This window comes from Oncorhynchus masou, chromosome 24 (assembly GCF_036934945.1).
Source record: "Oncorhynchus masou masou isolate Uvic2021 chromosome 24, UVic_Omas_1.1, whole genome shotgun sequence".
NCBI classification, from domain to species: domain Eukaryota; kingdom Metazoa; phylum Chordata; class Actinopteri; order Salmoniformes; family Salmonidae; genus Oncorhynchus; species Oncorhynchus masou.
The window spans coordinates 50,767,139-50,789,881 of NC_088235.1; the positions used below are offsets into that span (position 1 = coordinate 50,767,139).

Genomic DNA, 22,743 nt, shown 5'->3' on the forward strand with positions numbered 1-22,743 from the left:
CTGTAAGTTCCTTCCATATTTTCACACCTGTCAAAGCTCAGAGAAGATTAAGACCTCCGACTACATCGCCACAGGAGACCCGATGTAGCTGCCTTTCTGATCCATTGTCAGCAGAAAGATCAACATCTTCAACCATTTCCCCCACTGCTTTGAACGCCCACAAATCCACTTGGCGATGGAGTCGGCAATCAATGCACTCTGTGTGCTCGACAGTATGGCTCTCCTCAGAGTGTGATCCAACACCTACGCTGCCTCTCAGACTACCATGAAGCATTCCATTCAATTAAAGGAATTACAACAGACACTAGGCTGGAGGGGCTGGACCTGGTCTCGTCTATCACCCGCACACTACAGTAGAGGTCTAGAACAACACTTACTCACTCTGTACAAAGGTTTTGAAAAATAACTGTAGGGGGAGTTATAAGCGGAGATGATCAAAACAGAGGCAACTCTTTGTGTTTTCATTCAGTTATACTGTTACTAGTGTACATAATGTAGATTTCGGCACAGTCATTGGGAAAACTGTATTACCTCAAAATATATGTCATATGAATATGAATAGAAATAAGTTCATCCACACATTACTGGTGGTTCCCCTGTAAATGTATTTTGGCAGGGTGAAATGTCTGTTGAAGCCAACGTAAAGGTTTTCCATCCAAAAACAAGGGAAGTCAAATTCTTTGGGCAGTTCTACCAAAGTGAAGACAGGGGGACTAGGGCTTACCAAACCTTTTCCTTGTCCACCAGTGGGGCTCTTTCATGGTGGTGAACTTGACCTCCGGGTGTAGCAGCAGTCGGTGAAACAGGTCCGTTGTGCCACATTTGGGCTGGCCAATGATGTAGAAATATGGCAGACAGCGCAGGCGGTATTGCTTGTCGTCGACGCTGTGGGACAAGTGTTCCTGGAAATGATTCCTCAGGTAGTCACGGACCGTCCGGAAGGTCTTGGAGCGAACTGCATACAAGTTTTTCCTGTAAGGATCCACTTTGGTTTTCCCAGAGAGCTCCTCATACCAGCATGGACTCTTGATATTGGGGAGGAACTGACGAGGAATAATGGAAAACAACTGGGAAGTGCAAAACAGATACAATGTCAAACAGTCCTAAACAATTTATCTTAATTCATATTATGATTGAAAGAATTTTTGCCCTGAAACAAAATAGCACACATGAAGCAACAGGCCAGACACATACTCACATGAGAGTCACTATTGACAACATCCTTCAGAAGAGGCAGCTTCCTTGGGCTGAACTCAAGCTTAGCTGTAATGCACTTCACCAGGAGGTTAATATTGACATAGTCCTTGGTAGAGGACAGGTTAGGGGAGATGGTGCTGCTGGGGTTGACTATAGTACTGAGGTGGAACGGTGGCGGTGTCAGCATCAGACCCTTTTTATCCAAGGTCAAGACGTAAGAAGCCATAATGAGGAAGGTCAATGTCAGTCCGAGCAGGTAGCTGATAACCTTGACCTTTGTGACACTCCTCAGGGGGCCCAATGGCCACAGAGGAACCCGCCTCACCTCCAGGACACTGGGCAGGATTATGTGACTGTCATCCACATTGTCCAAACAAGGCATTGTGGGTCTTTTCCTGTAGTTCTTAACTTCTATGGGGCAGAGTTGGCCGTATGTGTAGTGCGTTTGAGAAATGGCACCATTTTTGTAGTCTGTACGAGACATTATGTAGACAGGATGGAACAGGGCTGTGGAGAGGGGATGCAGATGTCAGAGGGGAGGGACTGGGGCCGTCAAGGCACATCTATTGTGGGATGGGAGGTGTGTGGAGGAGCAGTAGAGGGTTTATCCATCATGGCTGCTCCAAATGTTGCTGTAGGCACAACAGGTACTGTAGCACCACAGTCTGGCCTTCAGTAGTGTTCTCCTGTCAAACGAGATAATTATATTTATTTTTCAACTGTTTTTAAAAAAGAGGAACATTTTGAACACTACAATGGTCAATGAATCTGTGATTGGTTTTCCCCTTCAATGGTGTAGTGTTTTGTGGACTTTGTCATACACAGCTCACAGCTATTTCCTGACCAGGTGCTAAGTATTATTCCAGGATTAGGGTTCAGTCAGAGGCGATCTAACATGTGAGACATGTAACATTAATTCTGCTTCCTCCACTAGCAAGTCTGACCATTCCAATTACATATCACAACCTCTCAGGAAGCTCATATCAGAGAGTGTGTGTCAGGCAATGCTTCCCTGCTTTAGGTATAAGGATCAAAACAATGGGTACAAAAGGGTCTGTCTGTACCTTCATCTTCTGAATTTAGGGCTTATCAAAGTCCTCTGGCTATAGGATAAAATAAACCTTAACATTTTAGAACACATTTCCCTCTATTCTACGGGGGAATGAAAGGTTGATCCACAAAAAATGTTATGATTTGGAGATTAAAGGTTTTCTTGTGACATCAACAGTACTATTGATACAGGTGGACAACCAGTGCAGCAGTCTTTTAGATAGAGAAAGCAAGTATTATTTCTGGAGCTGTGTGCTGAATAATTCCAGACAGAGGACTGACAAAATTCTTTAAAAACACTTCCATCACACTTCCTAGAACCATAATTCATTCCGTTTTCTTTTCTTTCCAGAGTTTATACGAATGAACAATCCCTCTGGATGTTGAAATGAAATCCCAGCCCAGTTACAGTGAATTACACTTGGTACATTCAATGAATTTACAGTGTTATTCCTCATTGCATTATGGTTGTTCTATTCACACTGGGGCCTCATTAAACAGAGGCCACTGAACACTTCAGTGATTTTAAATAGTCACATCATATTTATAGCACTGGCTGTCATAAATGTTAGGTTACACTCTACTTGAGCGATGTGTCATCATACAACCTATAACATTCAGCAATTAAAAATAGATTTAGTGAAAAGATATTCAATGTGGGGTAGAGTGGGGTAAGTTGAGTCATTTTTTACATTCAGCATCACTCCCTCAAGGGAAATATAGTGTCCTTTCTAACAAAGATTTCTACATATATTTCAGGATGTTGTGCATCCATCGAAATAATCTGAATTTGTGTGAATATTAGTTTTGAGAACATATCTTGTCCAAAAAAAGAGGTCACTTGGCACAATTCACCTCAGGTATGGTGTAAGTTGAGCCACAGGGCAGGGTAAGTTAAGCCACCTACAAATCTGTACTGAATAAAATATGACCATTACCTTTATAAAACAATGCCTATATTTATTTCCCAAAAACAATTCAACACAACCACAATCACATTTTTGTCTTTTAATAATTTTAAGCATCTTTTAACACAGGCTTAACACCTAACAAACACTTTATTTTTTTACACCTTTAACTCCAGGCCTTTTTGTTATCGCGTATCACCATGGAAGAAAACACTTCAATTTGTTCAACCATTGGCTCAACTTACCCCAAGCAATCATTTTGACTATATTAGCCCACACAGCCACTATAATGCACTTTCATGCTAGGTTCAGAACCTCATATTGAGACCCCTACTGATGTATAGAACAGTCTTAAAATTATCTACTTTGGTTTAGATACAGTATCATGAAACCTCTAACATATTCATTGAGTTGGATGAAAATCCATTTTTTAACGTAACTTGCTTACCATTTTTTCTATGTGGTTTCTTCCTTCACAGACTCAATGAAATGATGACCTCTTCCTAAATATTTGATCAAATGATGAATTATGTGCATGGTTTCCTAGAAACAAGGGTGGCTCAACTTACCCCTTTGACTCAGCTCACCTCTTTGGCTCAACACACCCCTTTGGCTCAACTTACCCCATTGGCTCAACTTACCCCACTCTCTCCTATCATTATGTAATGGTATATAGCCTATAAAGGTTTGTATCCTACTTTCAAGGTCTCAGCTGAATGTGTTCTTCTCCTGGTACTGCTGTTGCTGATCAAATGAAGGGGGTCTCCTGTCCTCTCTTTAAAACTCATGGAAGGTTATTGTCTGCCAGAGCCAGCAGCCAACATCCCAAACTGTAGGCTTGATTTCTGAAGAGAGACTACAAGATGAGGGGGCAAGACCAGCATTCTTAACACCATGGGAATAAAAGCGTCTAGAATTGATCTGTGACGGAACTTGTGTGGGAAACAGGCAGAGTGTGGAATGGAACAATTTATAAAGTAACACGCACCCCCAGTGATTTCTACCATAACCTAAAATCCTTGTGTATAGCCTAACATATGTTTGTATCCCCCATGAGTGCTCAATGTTCCAAAGATTTATGTGAGTCAATATTCCATTTGAATTACTCACAATGTCTACATGCTTTTGAGCTGAGTTAAAAATTCAACGACACAAAAAATGCTATGTGTTTGAGGTCATCTCCACAAGGTGTAGGTCCAGTATGCAGTATCCGCAACGCAAACAGAGCATACAAAAACTGTGTCTATGGGATGAGAGGACAGTGCTGGTACTGGTACTGATGGGGATGATGGAGGGAGAGGAGATTTAAAGATGAAAGCTGGTATATTCAACCCTGCTTGGTTCTGTCTTTGGCAGACATCTGGGTCAGAGTGAGTCTTTTGGTGAGGGGATGATTTGGCATGCCTCCTTTGCAGAGATTTCAGGGAGTCAAAACCAAGAGTTTGTTTAGTCTACACACACATACAGTGCCTTGCGAAAGTATTCGGCCCCCTTGAACTTTGCAACCTTTTGCCACATTTCAGGCTTCAAACATAAAGATATAAAACTATTTTTTTGTGAAGAATCAACAACAAGTGGGACACAATCATGAAGTGGAACGACATTTATTGGATATTTCAAACTTTTTTAACAAATCAAAAACTGAAAAATTGGCTGTGCAAAATTATTCAGCCCCCTTAAGTTAATACTTTGTAGCGCCACCTTTTGTTGAAAATATGACAGGACTCAATCCAAATGCCGCGGCTTCCTACAACGGGGATCCCTCTATTTTGCTAATCAGATGGGAGTCCACACCACCAAGAGGTCCAAGGTTGCCATGGTTATTTCCCTGCTGACCGAACGCGTGTTGGAGTGAGCTACGGCCGCCTGGGAGAGAGGAGGAGTTGGGTTCCTATGAGGGGTTCATGGCTCTGTTCAAACTAGTTTTCAATCATCCACCAGAGGGCAGAGAGGGGAGTGAGCGCCTACTCAAACTACGGCAGGATGGCCAGACCGCTCCTTCAGTGTTCCAGGCATTCATTAACCAGGTGTTCTGGGATATGCTCGGACGCCAGGTGTTCGTTTATATAGACGACATCCTGGTCTACTCAGCTACCTGGATTACCTCCTGGCTAACCACCTATATGTCGAAGAGGAGAAGTGCCAATTCCATCAAGAGGCTGTCTCCTTTCTGGGTTACCAGATCAGCCTGCAAGGAGTGATGATGAATGGTAAGATGGTAGATGCTGCCAGGTCATGGCCAGTCCCAACCAAAATAAAGGGGTGACAATGGTCTTTGGGGTTTGCCAACTTCTACCGCCACTTCATCAAGAACTTTAGCGCTCTCCTCTCACCTCTCTCCTCAAGGGTGGTCCCTGTAAATTGGGGTGAAGTTCTGCAGCCGACGAAGCCTTCGGCCTACTGAAGGGACATTTCACCTGCGCCCCGTTGCTCAAAAACCAAGATCCTACGCTGCCCTTTGTGGTGAAGGTGGATGCTTCAGAAGTGGGTGTGGGGGCAATCCACATAAATTGTTTCCATGTGCATATTACTCAAAGAAACTGTCCCCTGCAGAGAGGAACTATGATGGCGATGGGAGCTCCAGGCGGTGAAGTTGGCAGTAGATAAGTGGAGACACTGGCCAAGGACAAATTTCTCATGTTCACTGACCATCGGAACCTGGAGTAAATACAGACAGCAAAGCGGCTGAACCCACGTCAAGCAAGGTGAGCCCTTTTTTTCCACTAGATTTGACTTCACTCTGACATATCGCCCAGGTTCAAAGAACACCAAAGCTGATATCCCGTCTCTACGATTCGGGAGAGGTTCCTGCCCTGAGTGCACCCATAATTCTCCTCTCTTGAGTCCTGTCACGACTTCTGCCGAAGTCGGCTCCTCTCCTTGTTCGGATGGCGTTCAGTGGTCGACGTCACCGGTCTTCTAGCCATCACCGCACCACTTGTCATTGTTCCATTTGTTTTGTATTGTTTCCCCGCACACCTGGTTTACATACCCTAATCACACTACATATATATCCCCTCTGTTTCCCATATGTCTTTGTGTGGAATTGTTTTGTTACATGTTTTGTGTTACGCGCCACATTGTGACTGTTGTCACGCTTTGCACTTTTGCCATTTGGCTGGAGGGTTTTGACTCAGTTGCGTCCGTCTGTTGTTACTTCTGCCAATTAAAGTGTGCACCTGATCACAACTCTCCGCTCTCCTGCACTTGACTTCTTACCAGTAGCGCACAACCTGACAAGGCCCTGTGGTCTGGTACGTAGATGTGGACATTCGCCAGGCCCTGGAGAGGGAACCCGCACCCGCTACCTGTCCTCTTGAGGAAATATAAGTTCTTACGGAGATAAGGGATCGGCTGCTGACCTGGTCTCACACAGCTGTCATCGCTGGACATCCAGGTATCACCCGCACTATTTAATCTATCTCCGAAAGGTACTGGTGGCCTACCTTGGCGCAAGACGTCACTCGCTATGTCAACTCCTGTTCCGTATGTGCACAAACCAAATCTCCCCGGCACGCTCCAGCAGGGAAACTCCTTGCCGTGCCTCAGCGTCTATGGTCTCATCTGTCCATTGATTTTGTCACTGATCTCCCTTCTCATGGTTTCACCACCATTTTGGTGGTTGTGTACAAATTCTCAAAATCCTGACATTTTATCCCTATCTCTCTCAGTCCAACTGCCAGGTGGAGAGGATTAAACAGGAACTGGGTAGGTTCCTGAGAAGTCACTGCCACGACTGGCAGGGGGAGTGGGCCCAATTCCTTCTCTGGGCGGAGTACGCTCAGAATTTATGGCGTCTCTCCTCCACCTGAATCCCAGCGTCATTGTTACAATAACAACATTCAAGATACATTTCATCTTAATGTTCTGGTGCCGTTCGGGCAGTTTAGAGTACTGATTTGGGAATGATTTGTGGAGGAATGTTAGTTTTTCTGTGTGATTTGTGATGTTTTACATGTGCTTCCCATTACTGTGTTTTTGTATTGTGTATATTTGTAATGTGCAGGGAACATTTGAAAAAGAGACCTAGATCTCAATATCTTCCCTGGTAAAATAACACACACACACACACACACACACACACACACACACACACACACACACACACACACACACACACACACACACACACACACACACACACACACACACAGAGGTTGTTACCACTCGATATTGCAAGTGTGATTAATGGGATGTGGACAGGCATCCCTATGTTCCACTCCATCTGGGTTAGAGTCCAACCCTGCTGCTGATGTAAAACCCACCTGACCGACCACACAAAGGAGGGCACGTAATGGACCTGAATACACAACCGAAAACTGAAAAAAATAGCTCAGCCATGAGGGATGCAGCAGATCTCCACCTTTTAATGATATGCATTTACAAGCCAGATGCCTAGAGACTCAGGGCCACGGAAATCCTCAGCCCCAAATCTCAAATCTCAGCCTCCAGGATCCCATTAGAGCAGGTCTCTCTCCCTGTGCCACTGCCCACACACATTTTTCCACCAAGGTACACACATACACGCACACCACTCCCTACTCCATTCCATCACATATTCCAACTGTCAGTGTTTGCTCCTCTGACTGTTCCCCCTGGTCTGGGGGGTGTTTTTTCCACATTCCTGTAAAGATTAGACAGGAACTCATGTTAAATACTGTTGAAGTAATATGGGCACAGGTTCATCTGCCTCACCTAAAGCCCATTCTGGTGGGAAGCTGCTGTAGACCACCATGTGCTAACAGTCAGTATCTAGATAACGTGTGAAATGCTTGATAATGTATGTGATATCAACAGAGAGGTATATTTTCTGGGTGATTTAAATATTGACTGGCTTTCATTTAAGCTGCCCACTCAAGAAAAAGCTTCAAACTGTAACCAGTGCCTGAATCCTGGTTCAGATTATCAGTCAACCTACCATGGTAGTTAGAAACAGCACAGGAATTAAATCAACATCATGTATTGTCACATCTGTACTAATGCTGCAGACATGTGCTAGAGAACAGTATCCAGACCCATCGGATGTACTGATCACAATATAGTAGCCATATCTTTGGAAAAGCAAAGTTCCAAAGGCTGGGCATAATATAGTGTGTAAGAGGTAATAAAATCAGTTTTATAGTTATTCCTATGTTGATGATGTAAATAATACTTGTTGGTCCGTGGTGTGTAATGAGGAGCAAACAGACGTTGCACTTGACACATTTATGGAATTGCTTATCCCAGTTACTAATAAGCTTGCACCCATGAAGAAAATTACTGAGAAAAGTGTTAAATCCCTGTGGATTGATGAGGAATTGAAACATTTTATAGATGAGAGGGATGAGGCAAAAGGAATGGCAAATAAATCTGTCTGCACAACCAATTGGCAAACTGTGAAATCGTGTGACTAAACTGAAGAAAAAGAAGAAGAAACTACACTACACCGGGGTCTGACAACTTGGATAGAAAAGTACTGAGCATAATAGCGGTCAATATTGGCAATCCTATTTGCCATATCTTCAACTTAAGCCTATTATAGTGTGGTCCCTCAGGCCTGGAGAGAAGTAAAAGTAACTTTGCTACCTAAGAATAGTAAAGCCCTCTTTACTGGCTCAAATACCCAACCAATCATTCTGTTACCAACCTTTAGAAACTTGATACAATGCTATTTTACAATAAACAAATTGACAGACTTTCAGGACGATTATAGAGAAGGACATTCAATAAGCACAGCACTAACACAAATGACTGATGATTGGCTGAGAGAAATGTATGATAAAAATATTGTGGGGGCTGTTTTGTTGACTTCAGTGTGGCTTTTGACGTTACCAATCATAGTCTACTGCTGGAAAAAGTTTGTGTTATGGTTTTACACCCCCTGCAAAATTGTGGATAAAGAGTTACAGTTGAAGTTACAGTTATATCCTTCCTGTTTGGCCCTGTCCGGAGGTGTCATCAGATGGGGCCACAGGGTCTCCTGACCCCTCCTGTCTCAGCCTCCAGTATTTATGCTGCAATAGTTTGTGTCTGGGGGGCTAGGGTCAGTTTGTTATATCTGGAGTACTTCTCCTGTCCTGTGTGAATTTAAGTATGCTCTCTCGAATTCTCTCTTTCTCTCTTTCTTTCTTTCTCTCGGAGGACCTGAGCCCTAGGACCATGCCTCAGGACTACCTGACATGATGACTCCGTGCTGTACCCAGTCCACCTGGCCATGCTGCTGCTCCAGTTTCAACTGCTCTGCCTGTGATTATTATTATTTGACCATGCTGGTCATTTATGAACATTTTAACATCTTGACCATGTTCTGTTATAATCTCCACCCGGCACAGCCAGATGAGGACTGGCCACCCCACATAGCCTGGTTCCTCTCTAGGTTTCTTTCTAGGTTTTGGCCTTTCTAGGGAGTTTTTCCTAGCCACCGTGCTTCTACACCTGCATTGCTTGCTGTTTGGGGTTTTAGGCTGGGTTTCTGTACAGCACTTTGAGATATCAGCTGATGTATGAAGGGCTATATAAATAAATTTGATTTGATTTGATTTGAATTCGGAAGTTTACATACAGCGTAGCCAAATACATTTAAACTCAGTTTTTCAAAATTCCTGACATTTAATCCCAGTAAAAAATCAATTTCTTAGATCAGTTAAAATTACCACTTTATTTTAAGAATGTGAAATGTCAGAATAATAGTAAAGACAATGATTTATTTCAGCTTTTATTTCTTTCATCACTTTCTCATTGGGTCAGAAGTTTACATACACTCAATTAGTATTTGGTGGCATTGCCTTTAAAAAATATATTTAATCTTGGGTCAAACGTTTCGGGTAGCCTTCCACAATCTTCCCACATTAAGAAGGGTGATGTTTGGCCCATTCCTCATGACAGAGCTGGTGTAACTGAGTCAGGTTTGTAGGCCTCCTTGCTCGCACATGCTTTTTCAGTTCTATCCACAAATGTTCTATAGGATTGAGGTCAGGGCTTTGTGCTAGCCACTACAAAAACCTTGACTTTGTTGTCCCTAAGCCATTTTGCCACAACTTTGGAAGTATGCTTGGGGTCATTGTCCATTTGGAAGACTCATTTGTGACCAAGCTTTAACTTCCTGACTGATGTGGGGCGGCAGGGTAGCATAGAGGTTAGAGTGTTGGACTAGTAACGAGAAGGTTGCATTGTAATGTTTTGAGATGTTGCGTCAATATATCCGCTGAATTTTCCTACCTCATGATGCCATCTATTTTGTGAAGTGCAACAGTCCCTCCTGCAGCAAAAGCACCCCCACAACAAGATGCTGCCACCCCCGTGCTTCACGTTTGGGATGGTGTTCTTCGGCTTGCAAGCCTCCCCCTTTTTCCTCCAAACATACCTATGGTCATTATGGCCAAGCAGTTCTATTTTTGTTTCATCAGACAAGAGGACATTTCTCCAAAAATGTACAGTTGCAAACCGTAGTCTGGCATTTTTATGGTGGTTTTGGAGCAGTGGCTTCTTCCTTGCTGAGCGGCCTTTCAGGTTCTGTCGATATAGGACTCGTTTTACAGTGGATAAAGAAACTTTTGTACCTGTTTCCTCCAGCATCTTTCACAAGGTCTTTTGCTGTTGTTCTGGGATTGATTTGCACTTTTTGCACCAAAGTATGTTCATCTCTAGGAGACAGAACAAGTCTCCTTTCTGAGTGGTATGATGGTTGTCAGGACCCGGTTACGAACCTGGGTCTCCGGAGTGAGAAACAGTCACTTAACCAACTGAGCCACAAATAGTCAGCAGAACCCAGAAGATGAGGCAGACACAGCAGTACTTAAGACGGTGTATTTAATAAAGTAAAAAAGAGAAGTCCTTAAATACAAAAATGGCAAATCCAAAAGGTGGTAGGAATAGCACAAAAAAAAAACTCAAGAGACACTCAAAAAACAAAAACAGAATTCCACAATCAGGGGGACGAGGTACAGGTGCAAATAATAATGGGGAACAAGGGAAAAAGCATAAGGTCAAAAAGCACAATGGGGGCATCTAGTGACCAAAACCCGGAACAACCCTGGCCAAATCCTGACAGAATCCCCCCCCTAGGAACGGCTCCTGACGTTCCTACCAGCTCTCTCAGGGTGGAGGGCCCTGAACTGACGAATGAGGTCAGGATCCAGGATGTCTTTGGCAGGAACCCAGGAGCGCTCCTCGGGACCGTAGCCTTCCCAGTCCACCAGATACTGCCAGGACCGCTGCACCCGGCGGGAATCCAGTATCCGATGGACGGTATAAGCCGGCTGGCCTCCAATGACACGAGGCGGAGGGGGAGGTCTGTCTGCCGGGACAAGGGGAGAAAAAACAACAGGTTTTAACAATGAAATGTGAAATGTGGGATTAATCTTAAGGGATCTGGGTAAGTGTAGGCGATAAGAAACTGGGTTAACTCTCCTGGCAACCTTGAAGGGACCGATGTATTTTTGGGACAGCTTGCGAGACTCCACCCGTAGAGGTAAGTTTCTTGTGGAGAGCCAGACTCTCTGGCCGGGCGCAGGGTAGGCCCGGGACGGCGACGTCTGTTGGCTTGTTGTTGGTACCTCTGTGAGGAACGCATAAGATTAAGACGGGTCTTCCTCCACATAAGCCGACAGCGTCTGACGAACTTCAAGGCTGAAGGCACTCTGACTTCTGCCTCCTGGTCCGGGAACAATGGAGGAGCATAGCCAAACTGACACTCGTGCGGGGACATACCAGTGGAGGAGGAGCGCAAGGTGTTGTGCGCGTATTCGGCCCAAACAATAAAGGATGACCATGTGGACGGGTTGTCACGAGTCATACATCGGAGGGTGGTTTCCAGCTCTTGATTCATCCTCTCTGTTTGGCCGTTGGACTCCGGATGGTACCCTGAAGATAGACTGGCAGAAGCCCCCATGAGTTGGCAGAAGGCCTTCCAAAACCTTGAGGCGAACTGGGGACCTCTGTCAGAAACCATATCTTGAGGAATGCCGAAGACTCGGAACACATGATTAATTACCAACTCAGCCATTTCCTTGGCAGAAGGTAACTTAGTCAGAGGGACGAACCTGGCCGCCTTTGAAAACCTGTCGATTATGACTAGGATAGTAGTATTGCCATGGGATGGAGGAAGTCCAGTAATAAAGTCCAATGAGATATGTGACCAGGGTCTGTGGGGAACAGGTAAAGGGTGAAGGAGTCCTTGAGGGCGGAGGTGAGAAGATTTGCCCTGGCAGCACACGGGACAGGCATTGACGAAAGTGGCAACGTCTTCTCTTATGGTAGGCCACCAAAACTTACGCTGGATGAACTCCAAGGTGCGACCTACGCCCGGATGACAGGTGAGGCGAGAGGAGTGCCCCCACAGAAGGACCTGAGTCCTTGGGGACAAACAACCGATTGGCAGGACCTCCTTTCGGGTCTGGTTCGCTAGCTTGAGCACGTCTCACGGTATCCTCAACTTGCCACGAGATCGGAGCCACAATCTTAGCAGCAGGAAGGACAGGCATGTCCGTGTCATCTCGAATGGCAGGAGCGTAGACTCGGGACAGGGCATCCGGTTTGAGATTCTTCGACCCGGGCCGATAGGTGAGGATAAACTGGAATCGATTGAAGAAAAGAGACCATCTAGCTTGTCTAGAGTTCAACCGCTTCGCCTGCTGGATATACTCCAGATTTTTGTGGTCCGTAAGCACTTGAAACGGGTGAGAAGCCCCCTCGAGCCAGTGTCTCCATTCCTTCAATGCCATCTTAACCGCTAGGAGTTCACGATCCCCCACATCGTAGTTCCTCTCAGTCGGGGTAAGCCGGTGTGAGAAGAAAGCGCACGGATGAAGCTTCTTGTCTTCACCCCTCTGAGACAGGACAGCTCCAACACCAACCTCTGATGCATCTACCTCCACCACAAATGGTTCATCCGTAGTCGGTAGTATCAGGATGGGAGCAGAGAGAACGCGCTGCTTGAGTCCTTGGAAGGCCGTCTCAGCTTCTCTTCCCCACAAAAACCTTGCATTGCCACCCTTGGTTAAAGCTGAGAGAGGGGCTGCCACCAAGCTGAAGTTCTTGATGTACTTGCGGTAAAAGTTTGTGAAGCCCAGGAAACGCTGAACTTCCTTAACGGATTTGGGGGTGGGCCAATCCGCTACCGCCCCTACCTTCCTGGGGTCCATTTGGACTCGACCGGGTTCCACTACAAATCCCAGGAATTGTACTCGGGATGAATGGAATTCACATTTTTCCGGCTTAACGGACAGATGGCTGTCCAGGAGGCGTTTGAGTACTTGTCTTGTCATGCTTTTTGTGTTCTTGAAGGGAGCTCGAAAAGATGAGGATGTCATCCAAGTAAACGAACACAAATATGTTAAGCATATCCCTAAGCACATCGTTTATGAGCGCTTGGAACACCGCTGGGGCGTTGGTCAGGCCGAAGGGCATCACCAAGTATTCATAGTGACCAGTAGGCGTGTTGAAAGCGGTCTTCCACTCGTCACCAGGTCTGATCCGCACAAGATGGTATGCGTTCCGCAGGTCAAGCTTAGTGAAAACAACTGCTTCCTGGAGCAGCTCGAAGGCTGTGGCCATAAGGGGTAGCGGGTAACGGTTACGGACGGTTATGGCATTGAGTCCCCGGTAGTCGATGCAAGGACGTAATCCACCGTCTTTCTTGGCCACAAAGAAAAACCCTGCTCCCGCCGGGGAGGTGGATGGACGCATGAGGCCTGCTTCCAGAGCGTCCTTGATGTAGGTATCCATAGCAGCTCGTTCGGGTGGAGATAGGGAAAGATCCGACCCCTGGGGGCAAGTGCCCGGAAACAGGTCGATGGGGCAATCGTAAGGTCTATGGGGTGGTAGCATGGTGGCCCTCTGTTTGCTAAACACCAGTTTGAGGTCATGGTAACACTCGGGAACTCTTGTCAGGTCGATGGATTCTAAAGACTCGGGAGTAGAACTCGGGGAATTCTGGAAAATACAAGTAGCTTGGCACGTAGGACCCCACTGCTTGATAGTGCCCACAGACCAGTCGATGTGAGGGTTATGGCTGTGAAGCCAGGGGTATCCAAGGACGAGAGGGAACTCGGAACAGGAGATCAAATGAAAGTTCATCAATTCCTGGTGTTGTGAAACTGAAAGTCGCAAGGAGGTAGTGACATGAGTGACAAGTCCAGATCCCAAAGGGCTTCCATCCAATGTAGTGACCCTCATGGGTTCACTTAGAGGTTCAGAGGGAACGCCATTCTCCTTCGCCCAGACATCATCCATGAAGTTACCTGCGGCTCCAGAGTCTACCAAGGCTTGAAGGTGAAGCTTGTGGTTGTCCCAGGAGAGGGTGACTGGAATGAGCAGACGGGAGTTGGACGGATGGGAGGAGGTTATGTTTCCCGTTACAGTTCCCCCTGGTCTGTACGGGACAGAGCGTTTCCCTGGAGCCCGGGACACGTGGAACGGAAATGGCCCGGTTTGCCGCAATATAGACAGCGTCGCTCCTCATCCGGCGGTCTCTCTCAGCCTGGGAGATGCGTCCAATCTGCATGGGTTCCGATGGAGCCAGCGAGGATAAAGGTGGGGACTCGGAGCTGGGACTGATAGGGGCTAGAGGTCTACGGTTGAGTTCTCTCTCTCAGACGCTGGTCAATGCGTGAGGCCAACTTGATCAGGGACTCGAGATTGTCCGGTGGTTCCCGAGTGGCCAGTTCATCTTGGATAGTGTCGGAAAGGCCTTTCAGAAAGCACACCGTGAGCGCCTCGTTGTTCCAGCCACTTGCTGCTGCCACCGTGCGGAACTGGATGGCATAGTCCGTCACGCTGCGCCAACCTTGGTGGAGAGTCAGGAGCTGTTTGGCTCAGTCAGAACCACTGCTTGGGCCTTGAAACACTCGTTTGAATTCCTCAGCAAAGGCAGAGTAGCTGGCACAGCAGGAACTATGGGCATCCCACACAGCAGTAGCCCAGGCCAGGGCTTTTCCCGACAGCAGGATGATGATATAAGCGATCTTAGACCGGTCGGTGGGAAACGACGAGGGTTGTAGCTCAAAGGAGAGAGAACATTGGGTGAGAAACCCTTTACAAGCACTTGGATCACCTGAGAACCGTTGGGGAGGTGGAAGACGAGGTTCAGCCAGGGGGTTAACTGCCATGGGTACGTGAATCTGAGGTACTGGGACGGGAACTGTTGCCGGGGTAAGACGATCAGATATTTGCTTAATGGAAGTCAGCATCTCCGACAGAAGATGAGAATGTCTAGCCATTAAGGCCTCTTGCTGAACCAGGGCGGATTCGTGGCGTTGGACAGTCTCCTGGTGGTGGGACAGCATGGCAAAAAGGTCCTGGGAACTGGCTGCCTCTGGGTTCATTTTTGGCTCTGTGTTTCTGTCAGGACCCGGTTACGAACCTGGGTCTCCGGAGTGAGAAACAGTCACTTAACCAACTGAGCCACGAATAGTCAGCAGAACCCAGAAGATGAGGCAGACACAGCAGTACTTAAGACGGTGTATTTAATAAAGTAAAAAAGAGAAGTCCTTAAATACAAAAATGGCAAATCCAAAAGGTGGTAGGAATAGCACAAAAAAAAACCTCAAGAGACACTCAAAAAACAAAAACAGAATTCCACAAGAGCATCCACCGGAATCGACAGGAAAACACAGAACACTAGGGCTGGGTGCTAACATACAAACACAGAGCACAGAACTGAGGGAAACTAAGGGTTTAAATACAATCAGGGGAAAATGAGGTACAGGTGCAAATAATAATGGGGAACAAGGGAAAAAACATAAGGTCAAAAAGCACAATGGGGGCATCTAGTGACCAAAACCCGGAACAACCCTGGCCAAATCCTGACAATGGTTGCGTTGTTCCATGGTGTTTATACTTGCATACCATTGTTTGTACAGATGAACATGGTACCTTCAGGCATTTGGAAATTGCTCCCAAGGATGAACCAGACTTGTGGAGGTCTACAATTGTTTTCTGAGGTCTTTGCTGATTTATTTTGATTTTCCCATGATGGCAAGCAAAGAGGCACTGAGTTTGAAGGTAGGCCTTGAAATACATCCACAGGTACACCTCCAATTGACTCAAATGATGTCAATTAGCCTAACAGAAGCTTCTAAATCCATGACATCATTTTCTGGAATATCCAAAGCTGTTTAAAGGCACAGTCAACTTAGTGTATGTAAACCTCTTACCCACTTGAATTGTGATACAGTGAATTATAAGTGAAATAATCTGTCTGTAAACAATTGTTGGAAAAATTATTTTTGTCATGCACAAAGTAAATGTCCTAACCGACTTGCCTAAGCTATAGTTTGTTAACAATACATTTGTGGAGTGGTTTAAAAACAAGTTTTAATGACTCCAACCTAAGTGTATGTAAACTTCCGACTTCAACTGTACCTGTCTAACAGTACACAGAGGGTGTTCTTTAATGGAAGCCTCTCCAATGTAATCCAGATAGAATCAGGAATTGCCAGGGCAGCTGTCTAGGCCCCTTAATTTTTTCAATCTTTACTCACGACATGCCATTAGCTTTGAGTAATTAATCAACACTATACATGTCAGCTACTACAGCAACTTAAATTCCTGCAAAACTTAACAAAGAGCTGCAGTTAGTTTCAGAATGGGTGGCAAGGGATAACTTAGTCCTAAATATTTCATATACAAAAAGCAATGTATTTGGGACAAACAATTCACTAAACCCTAAACCAACTAAATCTTGTAATAAATAATGTGGAAATTGAGCAAGTTGAGGTGACTAAACTGCTTGGAGTAACCCTGGATTGTAAACTGTCATGGTCAAAACATATTGATACAACTGTAGCTCAGATGGGGAGAAGTCTGCCCATAATAAAGTGCTACTCTACATTCCCCACAGCACTATCAACAACGCAGGTCCTACAAGCTCTAGTTTTGTAGCACCTAGAGTACTGTTCAGTCGTGTGGTCAGGTTCCACAAAAGCGACACAGGAAAATTGCAATTGGCTCAGAACAGGGCAGCACGGCTGGCCCTTGGATGTAGACAGAGAGCAAATGTGAATAATATGCATGTCAATCTCTCCTGGCTCAAAGTGGATGAGAGATTGACTTCATCATTACTTGTCCTTGTGAGAGGTATTGAGCTGTTGAAAGCACTGAGCTGTCTGTTCTTAAGTATAGACCCTTTAATTCAATTTGACATTTTTAAGTTCCACATTTGCAAAACAACCCATTTTCATAAATTCATCCTTGTCATTTTTGTGCAAAATGAAAAGGCATGCTGTCATACAAGATTAGAAGCTACATTTTACGACATATATATGGTTTCCAGATACTCCCGTAAAGCCCAGCTCATTGGCTGTCTAGTTAGCTTTATTTGACAAAGATACAGCTGTTCAAGTGATGGTCACCCGAGTCATCGGCGTGCCATGAAGGCGTCGCTCTCTGACCAAATATGGTGTCCTATAGGATATACTACACGCCTAATGAAATAGTGAAGTCTTGTTACATTCTAGGACCTCTGAGGAATAGATTAGATAGGAATGTGATTTGACTCGTTCAATCAATGTTTAGGGTGAGATTTTCCCAGATTCCTTTTCTTAGCAAATTGAATGAGTGGAAATACAAAAGCGATCGTGCGTGCTATATGGACATTTATAGGACGTGAAAAATGATTTTATCTAACAAAACAACACCTCATGTTATATCTGGGACTCTTTAGATGATAAATCACCGATATAAGACACTTCTACGACATTTGTTGTTACTTACAAATCTGCAATCTTGATATAACACACTGCATGATTTACAACTGTCCCGTTGACGGAACGCTGATCCTTAAGACATTTTTAAACAGCTAGCACACAGCTCAGATACCAATGCATACCCCACAAGACATGCCACCAGAGATCTCTTCACAATCCCCAAGTCCAGAGAACAGACAATGGGAGACGCACAGTACTACATTGAGTCATGACTACATGGAACTCTATTCCACAGATTTTAAAAAACAGTGGAGAGAGAACCTTCCAGAAGGACAAACATCACTGCAGCACTCTACTAATCAGGCCTATATAGTAGAGTGGCCAGATGCAAGCCACCCCTCAGTAAAAAGCACAGGACAGCCCGCTTGGAGTTTGCCAAAAGGCACCTAAAGGACTCCCAGACTATGACAAATAAGATTCTCTGGTCTGATGAAACCAAGATTGAACTATTTGTCCTGAAAGCCAAGCATCACGTCTGGAGGAAACCTGGCACCATCACTACGGTGAAGCATGGTGGGGGCAGCATCACGCTGTGGAGATGTTTTTCAGTGGCAGGGACTGGTAGACTAGTCAGGATCGAGGGAAAGATGAACAGAAAAAAGTACAGAGAGATCATTGATGAAAACCTTCTCCAGAACGCTCAGGACCTCAGACTGGGGTGAAGGTTCACCTTCCAACAGGACAACAACCCTAAGCACACAGCCAAGACAATGCAGGAGTAGCTTTGGGACAAGTCCTTGAGTGGCCCAGACAGAGCTTGAGTGGCCCTGACAGAGCTTGAGAGAATCTGCAGCGAAGAATGGGAGAAATTCCCCAAATACACTTGTGCCAAGCTTGTAGCCTCATACCCAAGAAGACTCGAGGCTGTAATAGCTGCCAAATCTGCTTCAACAAAATACTGAGTAAAGGGTCTGAATACTTATGTTAATGTCATATTTCCATTTTTTTTGTTTTTTTAAATTTGCAAAAATTTAAAAATGAATAGTTTTTGCTTATTATGGGGTATTGTGTGTAAGTTGATGGGGGGGACTATTTAATCCATTTTAGAATAAGGATGTAACATAACAAAATCTCCAAAAAGTCCAGGATACTTTCTGAATGCACTGTATTTCACCCCCTCACTCATTCACATCCATCCATACACACACACACACACACACACACACACACACACACACACACACACACACACACACACACACACACACACACACACACACACACACACACATACACATACACACACATAAACACACACACACACACTCACCAAGCAATCAGACCCCTCTTCACCCCCTCTCTGTGCTGTGGGAGAATGTGACAGGCAGCAGCCCAGTGGGATTCCTAGGTAGGCTTTCAAAGACAAAATGTGCTGTCATAGTGGATGTCTACTTCCTTTAAAGTATTCGACTTCATCCATCTCCGTGTTCTGGAACGGGAGTGTGAAAAATTTGATATATTCAGTATTCACAGCCTTCACAAGGATCTGCTTTGAGGAGGGTTGACTTCTAAAAGAATGTAGGAGATAAAATGTTACAGAGAGTAGGTTATCAATAATGTCATTATTTCAGATATAATATTAAATGAAAAAATATTGCCTCCAATATCTAGCAGTCTTCTCTTTTCCACCACAAAGCCCAGGCCAAGGTGATTCCCTCTCCCCCTTATACCCTATATACTGTACCCCTTCTACATTGCTCCTTCCTCTCCCATTGACTGACTGTAGATCACTCTTGTCTGACTGTTGTGCAGTCCATCTATCTGTTAATACTCTGTTGTTCCAGAGACATAGCAGAGCAGTCAAACAGAAGAGTTATATAGCTATCTACATGTTTACCACTTCCAGAGGAATGTCTTGGTGCAGTAGACTCTGTGAGGGGCTATTGGCAGGAGACCATATAGTTTTCTTCTCTGGAAATGGGGAAGAGACAGCATAAAAACACTGAACCATTGCACAAGAGCAAAACCATAAGTAAAAACTAGGCGCAGTGGTAATAAGGCATGAAGTGCTTTGGAATAACAGCATTCATCATCCTCCATTGAGAATAAGTGCATCCAGGTAGAGTACTTAGCTGTAGGCCTGGCCCACAGCCAGTCTGACTAGATGTTGGCAGGGAAATTAAAATGTGTTCTTAGAAGAACACAGAGATCTGTAAGTCTGATTAATTTACCTCATTGGGTCAGATTTGGTTACCTTTTCCCACCATTATTTTAGTTACAGAAAAAGAGAGTGATTACCTACTGAAATATGGGTTTCACTGTCATGGCTGATAATTGAAGGAAGATAGAACCACAATAATCCTCAATATTTGAACATCTGACATGTGCAGTATGATTGTTGTGTCTGTAAATTAATTAAGGATTTGACTTTTTTTTTTCAATTTTCGCCAAAAATGACATACCCATATCTAACTGCCTGTAACTCAGGACCTGAAGCAGGGATATGCATATTATTGATACCATTTGAAAGGAAACACTTTGAAGTTTGTGGAAATGTGAAATCAATGTTGGAGAATATAACACATTAGATCCGGTAAAAGTAAAAAAATAAAAAAGTAAAAATGTTTTCTTTATTTTTTCTGTTCCATGATCTTTGAAATGCAAGAGAAAGACAGCAGTGGTTCGAACTGTAGAACCCAGTTCCTACATTTGAATATAAAAATGGATTTTATCAAACAAAACTATGCTACATTTTATCACTGGGATAATTTTATCCCTCATGATGAGAAATCAGAGCAAGATTACTGAATGTAAGTATATCATTTACCTTCAGAGGTGAATGTATCAAACCAGTTGCCGTGATAAAACACTTTTGTTGTTGTGCACTCTCCTCAAACAGTAGTATGCTATTTTTTCACTGTAATAGCTACTGCTTTCTGCCCATATAAGACATGTCTATGTCCTGGAAAGTTTGCTGTTACTTACAATGTCATTCTAGTTACATTAACGCACGTTAGCAACAACCGTCCAGGTATAGAGACCCTGATCCCGTAGATCCTTGAGAGATTAACCTCTTACATCTATGGGGGCGCTATTTCATTTTTGGATGAAAAACGTTCCCGTTTTAAACAAGATATTTTGTCACAAAAAGATGCTCGACTATGCATATAATTGATAGCTTTCGAAAGAAAACACTATGACGTGTCCAGAACTACCAAGATATTCTCTGTGCGTGCCCTAGAACGTGAGCTTCAGGCAAAACCAAGATGAGATGGCATCCAGGAAATGAGCAGGATTTTTGAGGCTCTGTTTTCCATTGTCTCCTTATATGGCTGTGAATGCGAGAGGAATGAGCCTGCCCTTTCTGTCGTTTCCCCAAGGTGTCTGCAGCATTGTGACGTATTTGTAGGCAGATCATTGGAAGATTGACCATAAGAGACCACATTTACCAGGTGTCCGCCCGGTGTCCTGCGCCGAAATTGGTGCGCAAAAGTCACCTGCCAGTATTTTTCCATGGGATACAGAGAGGAAAGCAAGCTTCCACGAACTGCATATCAATGAAGAGATATGTGAAAAAACACCTTGAGGATTGATTCCAAACAACGTTTGCCATGTTTCGGTCGATATTATGTAGTTAATCCGGAAAAGTTTTACGTTGTAGGTGACTGAATTTTCGGTTCGTTTCGGTAGCCAGACGCAATGTAGAAAACGGAACGATTTCTCCTACACACAGACGCTTTCAGGAAAAACTGCGCATTTGGTATGTAACTGAGAGTCTCCTCATTGAAAACATCAGAAGCTCTTCAAAGGTAAATTATTTTATTTATTTGGTTATCTGGTTTTTGTGAAAATGTTGCGTGCTAAATGCTACTCAAAATGCTATGCTAGCTTTGCATACTCTTACACAAATTAGTCCATTTCTATGGTTCAAAAGCATATTTTGAAAATCTGAGATGACAGTGTTGTTAAGAAAAGGCTAAGCTTGAGAGCAGACGCATTATTTTCATTTTATTTGCGATTTTCAGAAATCGTTAACGTTGCGTTATGCTAATGAGCCTGAGGCTTTAGTCACAAACCCGGATCCGGTATGGGGAGTTTCAAGAAGTTAATAAACTCACAACCCCATTGATATGGCTTGAATATCTATTCAACTGAAGACTCTTACCGGTAGCAACTATTACGTAACATGTGACACAACAAAAACTTGGGGGCTTGAAAGGAGACGAAAGAGCCATATTGTTTTCCATTTCCCATAACTTGAGAGATAAGGAGAATTAGCCTAGTGTAATTAGAGTAATTCCCAACAGACACTATTTTCATCTATGAGGTCTTGACTAGTTCAGGACCAGTCATTGCAGTCCAGTACTGAGACATCTGGCACCCAGCTGTGGTTTTGAGCTGAGCTTTATGTTTCTGTTGAAGTGTGGGACCGTGACACATCATAACAAGCAACGAAATGTTGAAAGGTTCCTACTACTGTTTAACATGTGCATTTCCAGTGAAGGGCGAAGAGGACAGGGGGAAGAAGACAGGGGGAAGAGGACAGATGGGGACAGGGGGCATCCAGAAGCAGTGAAAGTATGACTGAGTGCGGAAAGCATAAGAAGGCAACAGACAATCCATTGAGGCAATTCCACGATAACAGAATTATGCTTTGAGATCTTTTTTTTTACTCTAAAATGTATGCCAAACAAAAACCACTGATTTCAAAGCTTAACAAATACAACTCTTTGCACGAGGTCTACTTTTAACAATTTCCACTGAAAAATGGACAAAAGCTAATTTAGTGGAAGAACTGTCCAAGTCCAAACTTCGGTAACTGGATTACAGTAAAATCTCCCTCAGGTTTTTATGTGACCACGTTCTCAAAAAACTGTTAAAAATCTGTCCGGAATTAAGATTCAAAAATGTCTGCAGAAAGAATGGGGTGTCAATTATAACATGGCACCTAGAGGTTGAAAAAA

The 22,743-nt window shown here is 44.3% G+C and overlaps 1 protein-coding gene across 9 annotated transcripts in view; it reads right to left on the reverse strand.

Moving 5' to 3' along the window:
* LOC135512304 (carbohydrate sulfotransferase 15-like) overlaps window positions 1-22,743 on the reverse strand; it is a 43,138-nt gene that overhangs the window by 14,785 nt on the left and 5,610 nt on the right. For 6 of the 9 annotated variants that reach the window (XR_010451395.1, XR_010451394.1, XM_064934199.1 and 3 more), the window contains exons 2-4: window positions 3,854-4,011; window positions 1,199-1,883; window positions 725-1,067 (exon numbers count right to left, since the gene is read on the reverse strand). Coding sequence is in view for 7 of the 9 variants with exons in the window: in XM_064934199.1 (XP_064790271.1) it covers window positions 725-1,067; window positions 1,199-1,681 (826 nt within the window). In the remaining 2 variants the exon portion in view is untranslated. The remainder of the gene's footprint in view (window positions 1-724; window positions 1,068-1,198; window positions 1,884-3,853; window positions 4,012-22,743) is intronic. The other 3 variants (XM_064934202.1, XM_064934200.1, XM_064934201.1) reach the window with 3 other exon arrangements.